The 14,068-nt window shown below is 37.9% G+C and overlaps 1 protein-coding gene across 1 annotated transcript in view; it reads right to left on the bottom strand.

Moving 5' to 3' along the window:
• Window positions 1-1,829: 1,829 nt before the first annotated feature.
• SLC44A1 (solute carrier family 44 member 1) overlaps window positions 1,830-14,068 on the bottom strand; it is a 178,813-nt gene continuing 166,574 nt past the window's right edge. The window contains exon 17 of the mRNA XM_046675582.1: window positions 1,830-2,055. Coding sequence (XP_046531538.1) covers window positions 2,041-2,055 — 15 coding nt within the window. The 3' untranslated portion in view covers window positions 1,830-2,040. The remainder of the gene's footprint in view (window positions 2,056-14,068) is intronic.

Raw genomic sequence — 14,068 nt, 5'->3', positions numbered from 1 at the left:
ACAGGACTTAAGCTGGAAGGGCAGGATTTAAGACAAGCAGACAGGAAGGGAAGATAAGACCCTTTCCTGAGCAAAGCTGGGAAACAATGAGAAGAACACCTCCAGGGAACGGAGATAGGAGATGAAACGAATGGAAATCGCAAGCTTTCATGCCCAAATGCTGGGGAAGTAGTAGGAAAACTTTGGAACATACAGGAGATGGAATATTAGGCAGCCATGAAAAATTATCTTTATGAAAAATACACAGCACTGTGGGAGAAGGCTTATGATATTACAACTTAAAAATAAAACAAAACCTCAGCTAGAATATTCCTTTCTAAATACAAGTAGATAATGTCTACTATAGAAAAGTAACACATTTATAAATGTTTCTTTTGTTTGTAACTTTTAGCTTAGGTGAAGTGGCATCATATATGGAAGCTCAGCCTGGTTGCCTGTTATCAAATACACCACCTACAAGTATTACATGTTTACTTTTCTGCTTACATGAAAGTGAATCAAAGATGAGTAAATTAGCTTTGAAATATAAACTCAAATTTGGCATGACTTCCACATGACTGAAAAAAAGAAAAGAAAAAGGCGTGGAGACAGAGATTAGTAGGGGTCATTTTGTCATGTTCTTTAAACTCTGGGCTCGGGGGTTTGGATTTGAGCATGTTGTAAGTGGGAAGCCACTTACAAGTTCATGAGCAAAGAGTTATTTGGGGAAACATGATTTGGCAGGAGGAATAGGAAAGACAGGAGCGGGATGAGTCTGGCGTGAGGAGCTGACTGGGGACCCAGAGGCCCAGACCTCTGCCTTCTACTCCCTGTCCCTTAACTTTCGCTGGATAGAGGCCTATAGCCCCCTACCCCATCCCCGACTCCACCACCACCACCATTTGAATACAGTGATTATCTTAGCATTACACATCTTTAGTTTTTCAGTCAAAAGGAAAAAATAATAAATTGGCCTTCATGAAAACTGTTGGCTTTCTTCCTAAGTCACCTAAAACAGAAGTCAGCAAACTTTTTCTGGAAAGGCCCAGATAGTTCACATTTTAGGCACTGCAGGCCATGTGGTCTCTGTCACAACTATGCAACTGTGCCATTGTAGAGAGAAAGCAGCCACAGACAATACATAAATGACCGAGTGGGTCTGTGTTCTCATAAAACTTTATTTACAATAACAGGTTGGGGGCTGGATTTGACTCAGAGGCCATTGTTTATCAACCCCTGATCGAAAAGAACATTGTGTTATTGTTCTTAGAAAATAATCTGTGATTCTTCTGTGCCTCTAAAGCCTCCCCAGTCCCCTCACTCAGACACTTCCCACATACACACACCACCATCCCCACCTCTACTGAGGAGAGGAAGACCAGTGATGATGTGAGGGGCTGAGGGTCTTCGGAGCAGTGACAGGCAGAACAGTGTTAAGGTGCAGGGGCCCTGGATCTAGACCAAGATTGGAGCCATGGTTCTGCCAACTATGTGATCCCCATACACAACCTCTCCTAGCCACCCCACCCCCCACCCCCGTTTTGCTTGTTGGCAAAATAGAGATGCTAGGTGCATTCTTACAGGGTTTTTGTGAGGATTAAATGTTTGTAAAGCACCCAGCCTAATAATTGGCATGGAACAGGCACTCAATAAATAGTTATTAACCCACAATGGCTCTATAAATAGCAGTCAAATAGAACAGACCCAGCCTGAATGGAGAGAATTCCATGGCAGATCCAGCCTTCAAGCTAGCACTGGCGCCAGAGCGAGAAGCAGCAGGGATCACTTAAACACACGCAAGGCTAGATAAGAAAGCAACACTAAATTTGAAGACACTGCTGCAAGACACATTTGTCTCCAATGCTTCTGATTAATCATTTATTAGACAGCCCCACTGTAGCAAATCCACTTGGCTGCTGTTGGCTTGGGAACGTGGTCGCACGCTTCCATTGAAGTAATAAGATCCTGCTCTCCGGCCTCAGACTCTCAACAGCTGGTGAGTGGGAGAACCTCGTGTAAACAGCCTCCTCTGAATTCATTCTTCCGGGCTCATGGGACCAGTCACCTTTTCTTCAGCTGAAAAATAAACACATCGAGAAAATGAATGCTTCTCTCCTAGGGGAACACGACACATGAGAAGCAATCGATAACAAGAAATAGTGTGGCATCATCTTTAGGGAAGACACTGAAATGTAAGAGGCCAAATACACGCACACTTAGATTAACAAATAAGAAAGATATCTGGGGCCGGTCTGGTGGCATAGTGGTTAAGTTCGTGTGCTCCACTTCGGCAACCCGGTGCTCACAGGTTTGGATCCTGGGCGCAAACCTACACATCGCTCATCAAGCCATGTTGTGGGGCAGCATGCCACACACAAAATAGAGGAAGATTGGCACAGATGTTAGCTCAGGGACAATCTCCTCGAGCACAAGAGGAAGATTGGTAACAGATGTTAGCTCAGGGTCAATCTTCCTCATCAAAAAAAAAAAGATATCTGAGAACCTGGGTTCAAATCCTGATTTTACCCCCTTGTCAGCTGTATATTTGTGGGCAAGTAACTTCTGTGTCTACATTTTCCCATGTATATAATGAAGATAATCATGGTATGTTCCTTTAAGGTTGTTGAGAGGATTAAATGCATTAATAAATATAAAGTGCTTAGAACAACTCCTGACACATAGTAAGGAGTACTAGATTAGCATTTGTCATTATCAACGTCAGTATTATTCTTTGACAAAGACGTTTTAGAATAGCTGAACGACTGAGTCAAACAAACACATAATGAATCAAATTCAAAACTAATTTAGAGAATCTGATTGTATGGTACTGTCAGAGACCCAATCCTGAAATTCACATGAAACTTTGGATTTTTCACTCCCGTGACTCACTTAGCAGTGGGATAGGTGAGACTAGCCTAATGGGTGTTCCCATAGTTGAGTTCAATTCAAGAACCGGAGACCAAGTAAATGTACTGAAGTTGACAACTATACTGTGGTTTGGAAAAGGATATCCTTATTCTTACGAAATACACAATGAAGTAGTTAAGACTAAGGGACCAGGCTGTATGCAAATTATTCTTAAATCGTTGAAAAATATTAGGTGTATATACATTCATTTATGTGTGTATATATATATATATAGAGAGAGAGAGAGAGAAATGCTTAACAATAAACGTAACAAGAGTCTATGGTGTTCCACGTACTATTTTTATTCTTGCAGCTTTTCTGTAAGTTTGAAATCATTTCCAAATACGTGGGTTAAAAATAAAAAGGAAGTGTTGACTCAAGCTTGACTATCAAACAAGCACGGGGCCACTGCAGGACAAGCAGAGGTGACAAGATACAGTCCTGACCAGATGCCAGGAGAGCTTGGACTTGGAACAAGGGGACCAAAAGCAGTTCTATGAGTCAAAGATCTAATGAAGGCAGGCTGAGACCACCTGATACACTCGTCTCCACAAGAAGCACTGCTTGTCCGCAGGCGACTACAACAGGTTCTATGTGGCAGTAAGAATAACCGTGCCTGAAATCCTTGCAAGTTTCGTTTTAGGGTTATAGTCTCAAGATTTTTGTTTCATTTGCCAACTATGGCCTCTTTGCTGATCCCCCGCCTCAGATTTCTCCCCAACTTCAATCCACCTTGCAAACTGCTCATAAAATAAATCCCTACATCGTTGCTCTTACGACATCAGTTCCTCATTCAAGAAATTACAATGGCTTCCTATTTTCCACAACTTCTCTAAACTTTGCCGTCTTATCAGCTCCATGTTTTATGATTTTACATATTTTGACTTGCAGTTTCAACTTTCAGGACTTTTTCCCCCATCACTGAAAATAACGGAAGCTATGATTAGACTGACATCCGATAGTGGCTCATGCTTGGTTATGCATGTGGCCCGAACACCAGGCTTGTCCCAAAGCTGTGATTTGTCTGAGATTGAGATAAAAGTTCTCTCCTCCTATTTTTTTTATTTAAATAATCTTTTTAATTTTAGAATAGGTTTAGGTTTACAGAAAAGTTGCAAAGATAATACACAGAGTGCCCATATGCTCCACACCTAGTTTCCCCTATGGTTAACATCTTACATCTCTATGGCACATTTGTCACAACTAATGAACCCACAGTGGTATATAGTTATTAACGAAACTCCATACTTTATTCAAATTTCATTAATTTTCCCTAGTGTCCTTTTCTATTCTAGGATCCCATCCAGGAGATCACATTACATTTAGCTTTCCTCCTATTTTTAAATTTTAAAATATTATTTAAAAAGCCAAATGTAAATAAAGTGTATAGTCTGATTGAACAAGATTTTATATGACACTGTGATGCAATATCTTTCCTACTACCCTTGAACATGAAAAACTACAGCATCTGACTCATCCAAAGACCATTAGAACACTCATTTCAAGGCTTCCTGAATTTTCTTTGTGTCAGATCCCTTGGGAGCCCAGACGACCCTTCTCAGATTTGATGTCCAAGGCCACATCTAATTAGCTGGGCCAAGAAACCTTTAATTCTTTTACAGTATAAAGGAATTCTCTACACAGTAACTCACACAGAGATTCCTGAAATCTCGTGTTTGACACAAACACTTGGTGCTAAAATGAGCTTTCACTACCACCTGTGGAAAGGACCTCGGCAACCGCACGGCTGGTATTATTCCCTCACTGGCCAGGAATGCTAGAGTGTCCCTTTACGGAAAACTATGGTATCAACTGCCCGTAAGCTGCCAGAGACTTCTCTGGTTCAATTATAGCGTCAATTCACTCTGCTCACAGAGCTCATTAGCTCATGGAGCTAATTAACAGGCAAGGTTTAATCGCACTTTCTAGACTCCAATTTGACGCTGGATCTGCCTTCATCTTTTCCTGCAAAGCTGGAGTAGAAAGAAAAAGTTCACACCAGCATCTAACCAAGAGGCCATGTTTTTCCCATCAGGAGTGGATAATTTCCCATTCTCTTTCTTAAGGAAGAGAAAGAATACCCCTTCTTAGGAGAATTTCTTTGATGGCTCCTGAATTTAAATCAGCATCCTGCAAAGGGTTAATGGTTATCAAGATGTCAGACAATAAAAATATTTGAAAAGTGACAGCAACTCTTTCCAAGTGAAATATTTGGAAAGAATTTTAAATATGCAACATAGGATTTTTATCAATTTTATTTCTTTTAATTTTTGATGTTTCCTTTGTCTGTTAGAGAACCCAACATAAAATTAAAGGGAATTTTGAAAAAAGAAAACTTCATTCATAATTTGACCATCCTAGCATACCTATTTTCAGGTTGATGACTTCCCTTTTGTCATTGTCCACAGTTCGTGTTTTTTTCACCTCACTTTATATAATACACATTTCCCACGTTTCTGTTATTCATGGAAATTTTTAATGGTTACACAATATATCATTAAGTAATTATATAATTATTATTCAAACATTTGCCTAATGTGCTCTGAGAGGGAAGACTTTTATCTGTTTTGTTCACCACTGTATCCTCGGCATTTAAAACAGTGCTCACAAAAAGTAGACACTCAGTACACATTTGTGGAATAAGAGGTGAATTTAAATGGTTTCAACTTTTTACTCTCATTTGTTATTACAATTACTACTTTTATTTCATCCTGCTGTCTTTTGACTTAATTTTTTCTCACTCTACTTCCTTGAAATAAAAACAGTTGATCATGATTATCTCTTTTTTTTACATAGAAAACATTTAGAGGGATCAATTTTCTCTGATTATGATCTTGGTGTGATTGGTATCATTCCACGTAAATCCCTTGCATGGCTGAAATGTCTATATTCCACCCTCACATTTATTTCACAGTTTGTATAGGTAGAGAATTCTACAATGGAAATCATTTTCCCTCAGAATTTTGAAGGTGTCCTTCTATTTTCTTTTAGCTCCCAGGGCTCTGTGGAGAAAGCCCTTGTCACTCTGATTCTTGATCCTTTTTCTGTGTATAACATTTCTCCCCTCCACCCTCTCTTTTTCTCTCCCTCCCTACCTCCTTTTGTTCCTCCCTCCCATCCCAACCTCTCTAGAGTCCCTATTTTTTGGATGTTGAATCACCTGGAACGTATCTCTAATCTTATCTTTTGCATCTTGGTCTTTTTGCCCTACCCTCTGACAGATTGGCTCTAAATCATCTTCCAAACCTTCTATTAAGTTTTACATTTTTGTTCTGTTTTTAATTTTTAATTTTAATTCTTAATTTTCAAGAGCTTTTTTCTCTCTGATTCTTCCTCTTTTAAATACAAGCTATTTTCATCAATATACTCTTTTCTATTATCTATCTGAATTTAGCAATTTTTTAAAAAGTTTTATTCTATCTTACAGTCTGTTTCCTCCAAGTCGTTTTCTTGTTTTCTCTTTCTTTCGGTCTCCATCTATCATGTAGAGACTTTCCTCAAGAGTCTGGTAATTCTTATTTAAGAATGGAGCACTAAAAACTAATTGGAAGTTTTTTATTTGTGAGTAGATTTTGTCACTGAGGTGCTTCACTCTAAGATGATCTGGCTGGGCCACTCAGTTGGTGAACTCCTGGCGCGAGCACCATTAGGTGTTTTCCCTTGGGCTAGTCAGATTCCCCAGAGAATAATCTTGCAGTCTCCTGGTTGGTGGGTGAAAGCCTGGTTGCTAGAATTTGGGGAGCTAAGAGCGGGAAGAAGGGCCTCAGGCCCTCCGCCATCAGAATGCAGCCTTCCGCTTAATGGCCCTGATTTTAGTATGGTTCCTCTGCTTCTGAGGCCCCCCAAGTCCTGTTATACGCTCTTCAAGAACACCCCTCTAGCTGCCTGCTGGGGATAGAAGGGGCATTTGCCTGACTTTACAAAATAGAGGATAAAGTCTGGAAAACTTTATTTTTTAATGTACCTTTTAAAATTTTAATTTTAATGTAAACACAATAAAGTATACAAATCTTAAGCATACGTGGCTAATGAATTTTTATACATGTATGTATCCGTGTAACACCATCCGCACTGACATTTAGGATATTTCCAGCACCTAAAAAGACTCCTCATTTGCCCTCACAATCAAAGCACTTCAAAGTAACCATTATTCTGTTCTCTTTTATGATAGATCAGTTTTCCCTGTTCTTATACTTGATTTAAACGGAATCACACTGTGTGTACTCTTTTGTGTCTAGTTTTTTAGCTCAACATTCTATCTGTGAGATTTATTCATGTTGTTTGAAGTTAGCTGCAATTCATTCTTTTTCATTTCTGTGTGGTATGCCATCATATGAATATACCATAATTTATTAATCCATTTGACTGTTGTGGACACTTGAGTTGTTTCCAGTCTTTGGCTCTTATGAATAATCCTTCCATGAACATTATTGAACATGTGTTTGGGTGCACACAGGCATGCATTTCCATTTGGTACATACCCGGGAGTGGACTTGCTGGATCTTAGGACATAGATTTATTTTTAGCCTTAATAGTATAGCCAACAAGTTTCCAGTGTGTTCGCACTGACTTATTTTCCCATGAGTAGTATATGAGAGTTCCAGTTGCCCCACAACCTAGCCAACACCTTTAATTTTAGCCATTCTGGTGGGTGGGTAGTAGTATCTCATGATTTTAATTTGTATGTCCCTGATAACTAAAGGAAGTCAAGCATCATTTTACATGCTCACCAAGCATTTGACTATGCTCTTTTATGAAGTGTCTGTTCAAGTCTTTTACCCACTTGCATTGTCTGTCTTTTTCTTCCTGATTTGCAGAAGGCCTCATAAATTTTGGATAGGAGTCCTTTATCAAATGTGTTTTACAAATATCATTTTTCCAGTCTGTGCCTTACCTTTTTGTCTTTTGATGAAGTTCTTAATCTTTATAATGTCAAATGGAAGGCTCAATTTTAATCAACTTAAAAAGGAATAATTTCATTGAAAAGTCTGGGCCATCTTTCTGAGTTCGCTGTAATGCATTGTAATAGAACTTGTGCTGGGCAGAAAGCCATCTTTGTTCCAAAGTTTACGGTTATGATGCTTGTTCCAGCTGTCATCAAGATTGAACATTACCAGACATAAACTATACTGTGCTATTCTAGGATCTTTGGTACCAGTAGAGAGGAAGAGAGAGATCAGTCGTTGGTTGTTCACACAGATCATACTACAACAAGGCTTTGGTCCCTCAAAGACAGAAGGATACAGCTTCTAGGCCCAGCAAATCATTGTCTCTGCCCCCCTTCTTTACATATTGCTTGTTAATAATCTGATAGCATTTTGGATAAGTTTTATGCAATCCTGCAGATGTGTCCCCCCACCCACCTTCAACAAAGTGGACCAGAAAGACAAGCATTCTATTATACACAAATAATAAGGTTTTATTACCTTTAACAAGGAGTGGCCCGAACAGGTAGTTGGCCTACTAGTTAATTATTGACAAAGAGCAGGGCTAGAAATCAACTGCTCAAAACTACAGCCCCATTCAACTGTTTTTAACCTATAAAAAATGATAATTTCATATAGTCAACTTTCTGTTTTTGGTAAATTTGCAAATAGTTTATGTTGGATGTATGCTAGAAATAAAAGTCCTCAAATCAAAGTTAAATAAATTTATTGTGCACAGTGCAGAGTAGGGGCTCACTAAATACTTATCAGATAAATTTGAGGGTGCTGAGATGGGTGTCTGGAGTCATATCTGCCTAAAATTTAGTAGGCTGCAAATTCTTTTAGCCAAGCAATATGGGCTGGAATTTGGGCTTTATGTGTCAAATTTGTCTCTAAGGAGACCCTTGGAACTGATCAGAGTTCCACCCTCTTTTCAGGTACATGCCCTTCTTATGATCCTCATGTCTCAGAGAAGGATGTCTATTTCCTGTCCCTGCCAGGTGACAGGTAAGAAGCACGGGCCAGTGCTCAACTATACTCCAGGTACTTGTTAGAGAACAAAATGTACTCATTTCACTTAGCTCAACTAAGACATATAGACCAATGGAATAGAATTGCACATCCAGAAATAAACCCATACATCCATAGTCAATTGGTTTTGACCTTGACAAGAATGTCAAGACTGTTTAATGGGGAAAGAATAGTCTTCAACAAAGGGTGATGGAACAATTGGATATCCACATGCAAAAGAAGAAAGTTGAACACCTACCTCACAGAATATAAGAAATTAACTAAAAATGGGTCAAAGACCTAAATGAGCTAAAATGATAAAACTCTCAGAAGAAAACAGGGCTAAGTCTTTACGACCTTGGATTAGGCAATGGTTTCTGAGATATGACAACAAAAGAACAAGCAACCAAAGAAAAGATAGATAATTATGCTTCATCAAAATTACACACTTTTATGCTTCAAAAGACACTATGAGAAAGTGAAAAGACAACCCATGGAGTGGGAGAAGATATATGCAAATCACATATCTGATAAGGGTCGAATATCCAGAATATATAAAGAACTCTTACACTCAACAACAAAAAACAAACAACCCAATTAAAAAAATAGGCAAAGGACCTGAATAGATATTTCTCTTAAGAAGATATACAAATGGCCAATAAATATATAGAAAGATGCTTAAAATCATGAGACATTAGGAAAATGCAAAACAAAACCACAATGAGACAACACTTCACACCCACTAGGATGGTTATAATCAAAAAGGTGGAAAATATATACTGGCGAGATGTGGAGAAATTGGAGCCCTCATACATAGCCATTGGGAATTAAAATGGTGCAGCTGCTGTGTAAAACAGTTTGACAGTTCCTAAAAAAGTTAACCATAGTTACAGTATGACCTAGCAATTCCACTCCCAGATATATACTCAAGATAATTGAAAGTGTATCCACAAAACAGCTTGTACACAGATGTTCATAGCAGCATTATTCCTAACAGCTAAAAGGTGCAAACAACCTAAATACCTAGCAACTGATGAATGGATAAACAATATGGGGTATATCATACAATGGAATATTATTCAGCCATAAAAAGGAGTGACGTACCGGTATATGTTCCAACTTGGTCGAACCTTGAAAACATTATGCTAAGCGAAAGAAGCCAGACAAAAGAGTCTACATATTGGACAATTCCATTACCATGAAATATCCAGAATAGGCAAATTCATAGAGAAATAAAGTAACTAGTGGTTGCCAGGTCCTGGGTGAGAAGAATAGGCACCAGCTGCTAAAAGGCACAGGGTTTCTTTTTTGGATGATGAAAATGTTCTGGAGTTAGATAGTAATCATGGTTGCACAGCTTTGTGAATATGCTAAAAACCATGAATTGTACACTAAAAACCATGAATTTTATGATATGTGAATTATATCTTAATAAAAAAGGGAAAGAATAACTATGAAAAACTTTAGTAAGAAATGATTTAGGGGCCGGCCCCACGGCTGAGTGGTTAAGTTTGCATGCTCTGCTTCGGCGGCCCAGGGTTTCCCCAGTTCGGATCCTGGGCGCGGACACGGCACTGCTCATCAAGCCATGCTGAGACGGTGTCCCACATGCCACAACTAGAAGGACCTACAACTAGAATATACAGCTATGTACTGGGGAGCTTTGGGGAGAAAAAAAAGGAGAAGATTGGCAACAGCTGTTAGCTCAAGTGCCAATCTTTAAAAAAATAAAGAAGTGATTTAGCCCTAAATGATAAGAACTATAATTAAGGCACTTACACACACTACTAAGAGACACAAAAGAAGATTTAAACAAAACTGAGATAATACCAAAGTTCTTCATGGGAAGAATATTTAGAAAATTTTTTTTTCCAAGTTAATTTATATGACAAATAGTTTTCAACTAAAACTGCAGAGACCTTTTTGACAGACAGTAACCAGTTAAGTGATTTTATATGTCAAATGATAATAGGTGCTACAAAGAAAAATAAAGGATATTAAGCGAGACAGGGAATACAGTGGTGGAGTTACCATTTTACCTGAGTAGCTCAAGGAAAGCCTCACTGATAAGGTCACATTGGTACCGAGACCTGAAACAAGTGAGGGCATGAGACGCGTGGAAGCAAGTACAAAGGCCCTGAGATATGCCTGATTCTACACAGAACAGCCAGGGGCCAGCAGTCTTGGGGCTGGAGCAGAGTGAATGGAGGGAGAATGGTAGGAAATGATTGGAGAGCAGTAATGGGCGGATGGGTTGGGATGAATCATGTGGGGATTTTGAATTTTATTCTGAGTGAGCTGGCAAGACATTGGAGAGTTTTGAGCAGAGGAGTGAGGAGATCTGACTTAGATTTGAAAAGGATCACTCCGACTCCTGTGTGAGAATAATAGGTAGGGGGACAAGGCTGAAAGCAGGAAGACGATTTGGGAACCAACTGAAATTTTTTAGGCAAGAAATAAAGGGTGGCAGTAGTGGAGGTAGTGAGAAGTGACTAGCTTATGGACCTCTATGGAAAAATAGAGTTTACAGGATTTGCTGATGGACTGGACATGGGGTATGAGAGAAAAAGAGTAGTCAAGGATCATTGCATGGTTTTCCTTCCTGGCAAATGGAAGTGCGATGTTACCACTTACTGAGAAGGGAGTTTGGTTTGGGAATGTTAAGTGTGACATGCTCATTAGAAACCCAAGTGGAGACTACAGGCAAATGGAAAGGCCTAAAGTGAATCTAAATTTCATCTGGAAGAAAAATGGGCAAGAGTTGCTAAGCAAAATTTCAAAATGAAGATTGGTGTAGGGAATTGCCCTTACAGCTATGAACATGCCATCTAAGACTACAATAAATTACACTGGCACAAGAAACCATGGAGAGCGAAGAAACAAGAGATACACCTGGAAAAGGTCCCTAAAAGGCATCACTGCATTTAAATCTGCATTTGCAGATTTAAGTGCTGATGTTTTTACTGTTTGCAAAGAGCTCTAAATCTTGAATGATGATTCAGCTCTAACTTTGTTGAGGCATGCATTTTTTTCCAGTGGAAATGTCTTTACTGTTTTTTCCTCAGTACACGTAATTGCTATTAAAAAATTAAAGTAATTCAGAAACACCCTATCCTCAAATCCCTCTAACCCTTGAGATAATCTGGTTTTCTATCCTTCCAGATCTTCCTTCTAAGGTATGACATGAATTGTATGCCCCGTGGATGCGGAAGTGTGTCATTTGGCCGTGAGTGAGCCAAGCTAATGCCCACTGTGGAGATGTGAATACAGCTGTGTTTTATTTTTCAATGAAATCCCTAGTAACTTATTAAAGCTTTCTACTCATTCAAGAACATCAGGACTTATTAAAGTATGGGAAACTTTATCAACATCATGGTCATAGTCATAGCAACTAACATGTTCTTTTTTGAACGTTTCCCAGGTCACACACCCCATGCTAAACGCTCTGCATGGACATAGAATGGAACCCTCCCTACGATCCCCTCTTTTACAGATGGGGAAACTGAGGATTCGAGGGGCGTAATTAACTTGCCCACAAGCAAAAAAACAGCAGAGCCAGAATCTGAACCTAGATGGGGTTGATCAACAAGTCCAAACTCTTCACACTAGACTGCTTGGAATATTAGGAGTCTACCACATGTGATAAAACACCTTCACAAATCAATGTGGGAAGGGATAAAATACTAATAAATGATTTGGTGGAAATTTGTTAAATATTCAATGTGCACCTTCCTCCATATTATATAACAAAATTATTTTCAGCTGTTAATAAATACAAAAAATGAAAGAAAAAACTCCATCACAAATAGAACATAAATTATACCTTAATTAAAGAAAATTTAAAATTGAAGAAAATATAAAGTATTTTACCAATTCAGGGGCGGGGGTAAGGGTGGACTTTTGAATAAAAAAAGGGAAGATAACACAAAATAAATGATCAATTTGTGTACTATAAAAATTTAAATCATTTATAGATAAAATATCACTAACAAAATTAAAAGACAAATTATAAATAAGGAAAAATATTTGCCATAAATGTGACTGAAGAAGTGCTAATAGCCCTAATATACAAAAATCTTTTAACAAACAGTAAGAAAAGCAGTGACATCGCAATAGCAAAATTGGCAAAGGATATGAAAAAACAGACAGTTTACAGAAGAGGAAACAGAAAAGACTGATAAATTAATGCGAAATATTCAATTTGCTAATAAGAAATGCAAATGAAAACAATAAGGGCTGTCATCTTTTGCCTTGAGGGTTATCAAAGGCCATTCGATGAAAATGATGTCCTGAGCACCTGTCACGGGTGGTGAAATGGTGGCAGTCACAGATTTAAATACAAACCTAACCTGGTAGGACCTTTCTGGAGAGCAATCTGGCACATGTATCAACATTCACAAAGAAGTACCATAACATTCTTTGCATTTAGTAATATTTCCAGAAGTCTATCTTAAGGAAATAATCAGCATGTGACAACTATATCTCTACAATAAAAAGATTATAAATAATCTAAAAGCTTAATAATAAAACAATATAACTAATATATTAATATTAATATAATTTATATTCACTATTAAAGATGTTTTTGAAGAATATTTAATGATATGAAACATGCTCATTTATGTCTCTCTCTGCAAAATGTTATACAATGTTAAATGACAGGGACAGGATACGAAAGTTTATATATTTTAGGATCAACTCTGTGAAAATGGGTATATACATGTGGATAAATATTATAAGTAGAGATATACAAATACATTAATCTAGCAGGAAATACACAAAAATCATAAAAGCAGTTATTCTGGTAAGAGGGATGTGGCATAGTTTTTCTCTCTTTTCTGGAAATATCTGCTACATATATTAAAATGAAAATTTGTTACCTTAATCATCAGGTTAAAAATGATAACTTAACAAGAGCCTTTTAAAAGTTCATTTCTTTTTATCTAATAAGTCATTCAAGTTCCAGGAATGTACTCTTAACGATCGGCAGAGATAAAGATTTCTATACGAAGCGGATCATTTTAGCATTATTAATAATCTCCTAGTTTTCAGAGGAAATTGCTGAATTCAATTACAGGAAAACAGAATAAAATACAATACATTCAAATGAAAGAATATTATAAATCTATTAGTCTTGCTTTCAAGAGATTTTGAATAACAGGAGGGAAATTTTCATATATTATGTTAAGGAAAAATGGAAGATAGAAATTACTTAATATATATCTTATTTACTATAACCTTTTATT

This window comes from Equus quagga, chromosome 1, assembly GCF_021613505.1.
Source record: "Equus quagga isolate Etosha38 chromosome 1, UCLA_HA_Equagga_1.0, whole genome shotgun sequence".
NCBI lineage: Eukaryota > Metazoa > Chordata > Mammalia > Perissodactyla > Equidae > Equus > Equus quagga.
Note: the sequence above shows the minus strand (reverse complement) of the source record. Positions and strands in the feature narration are given on the sequence as shown.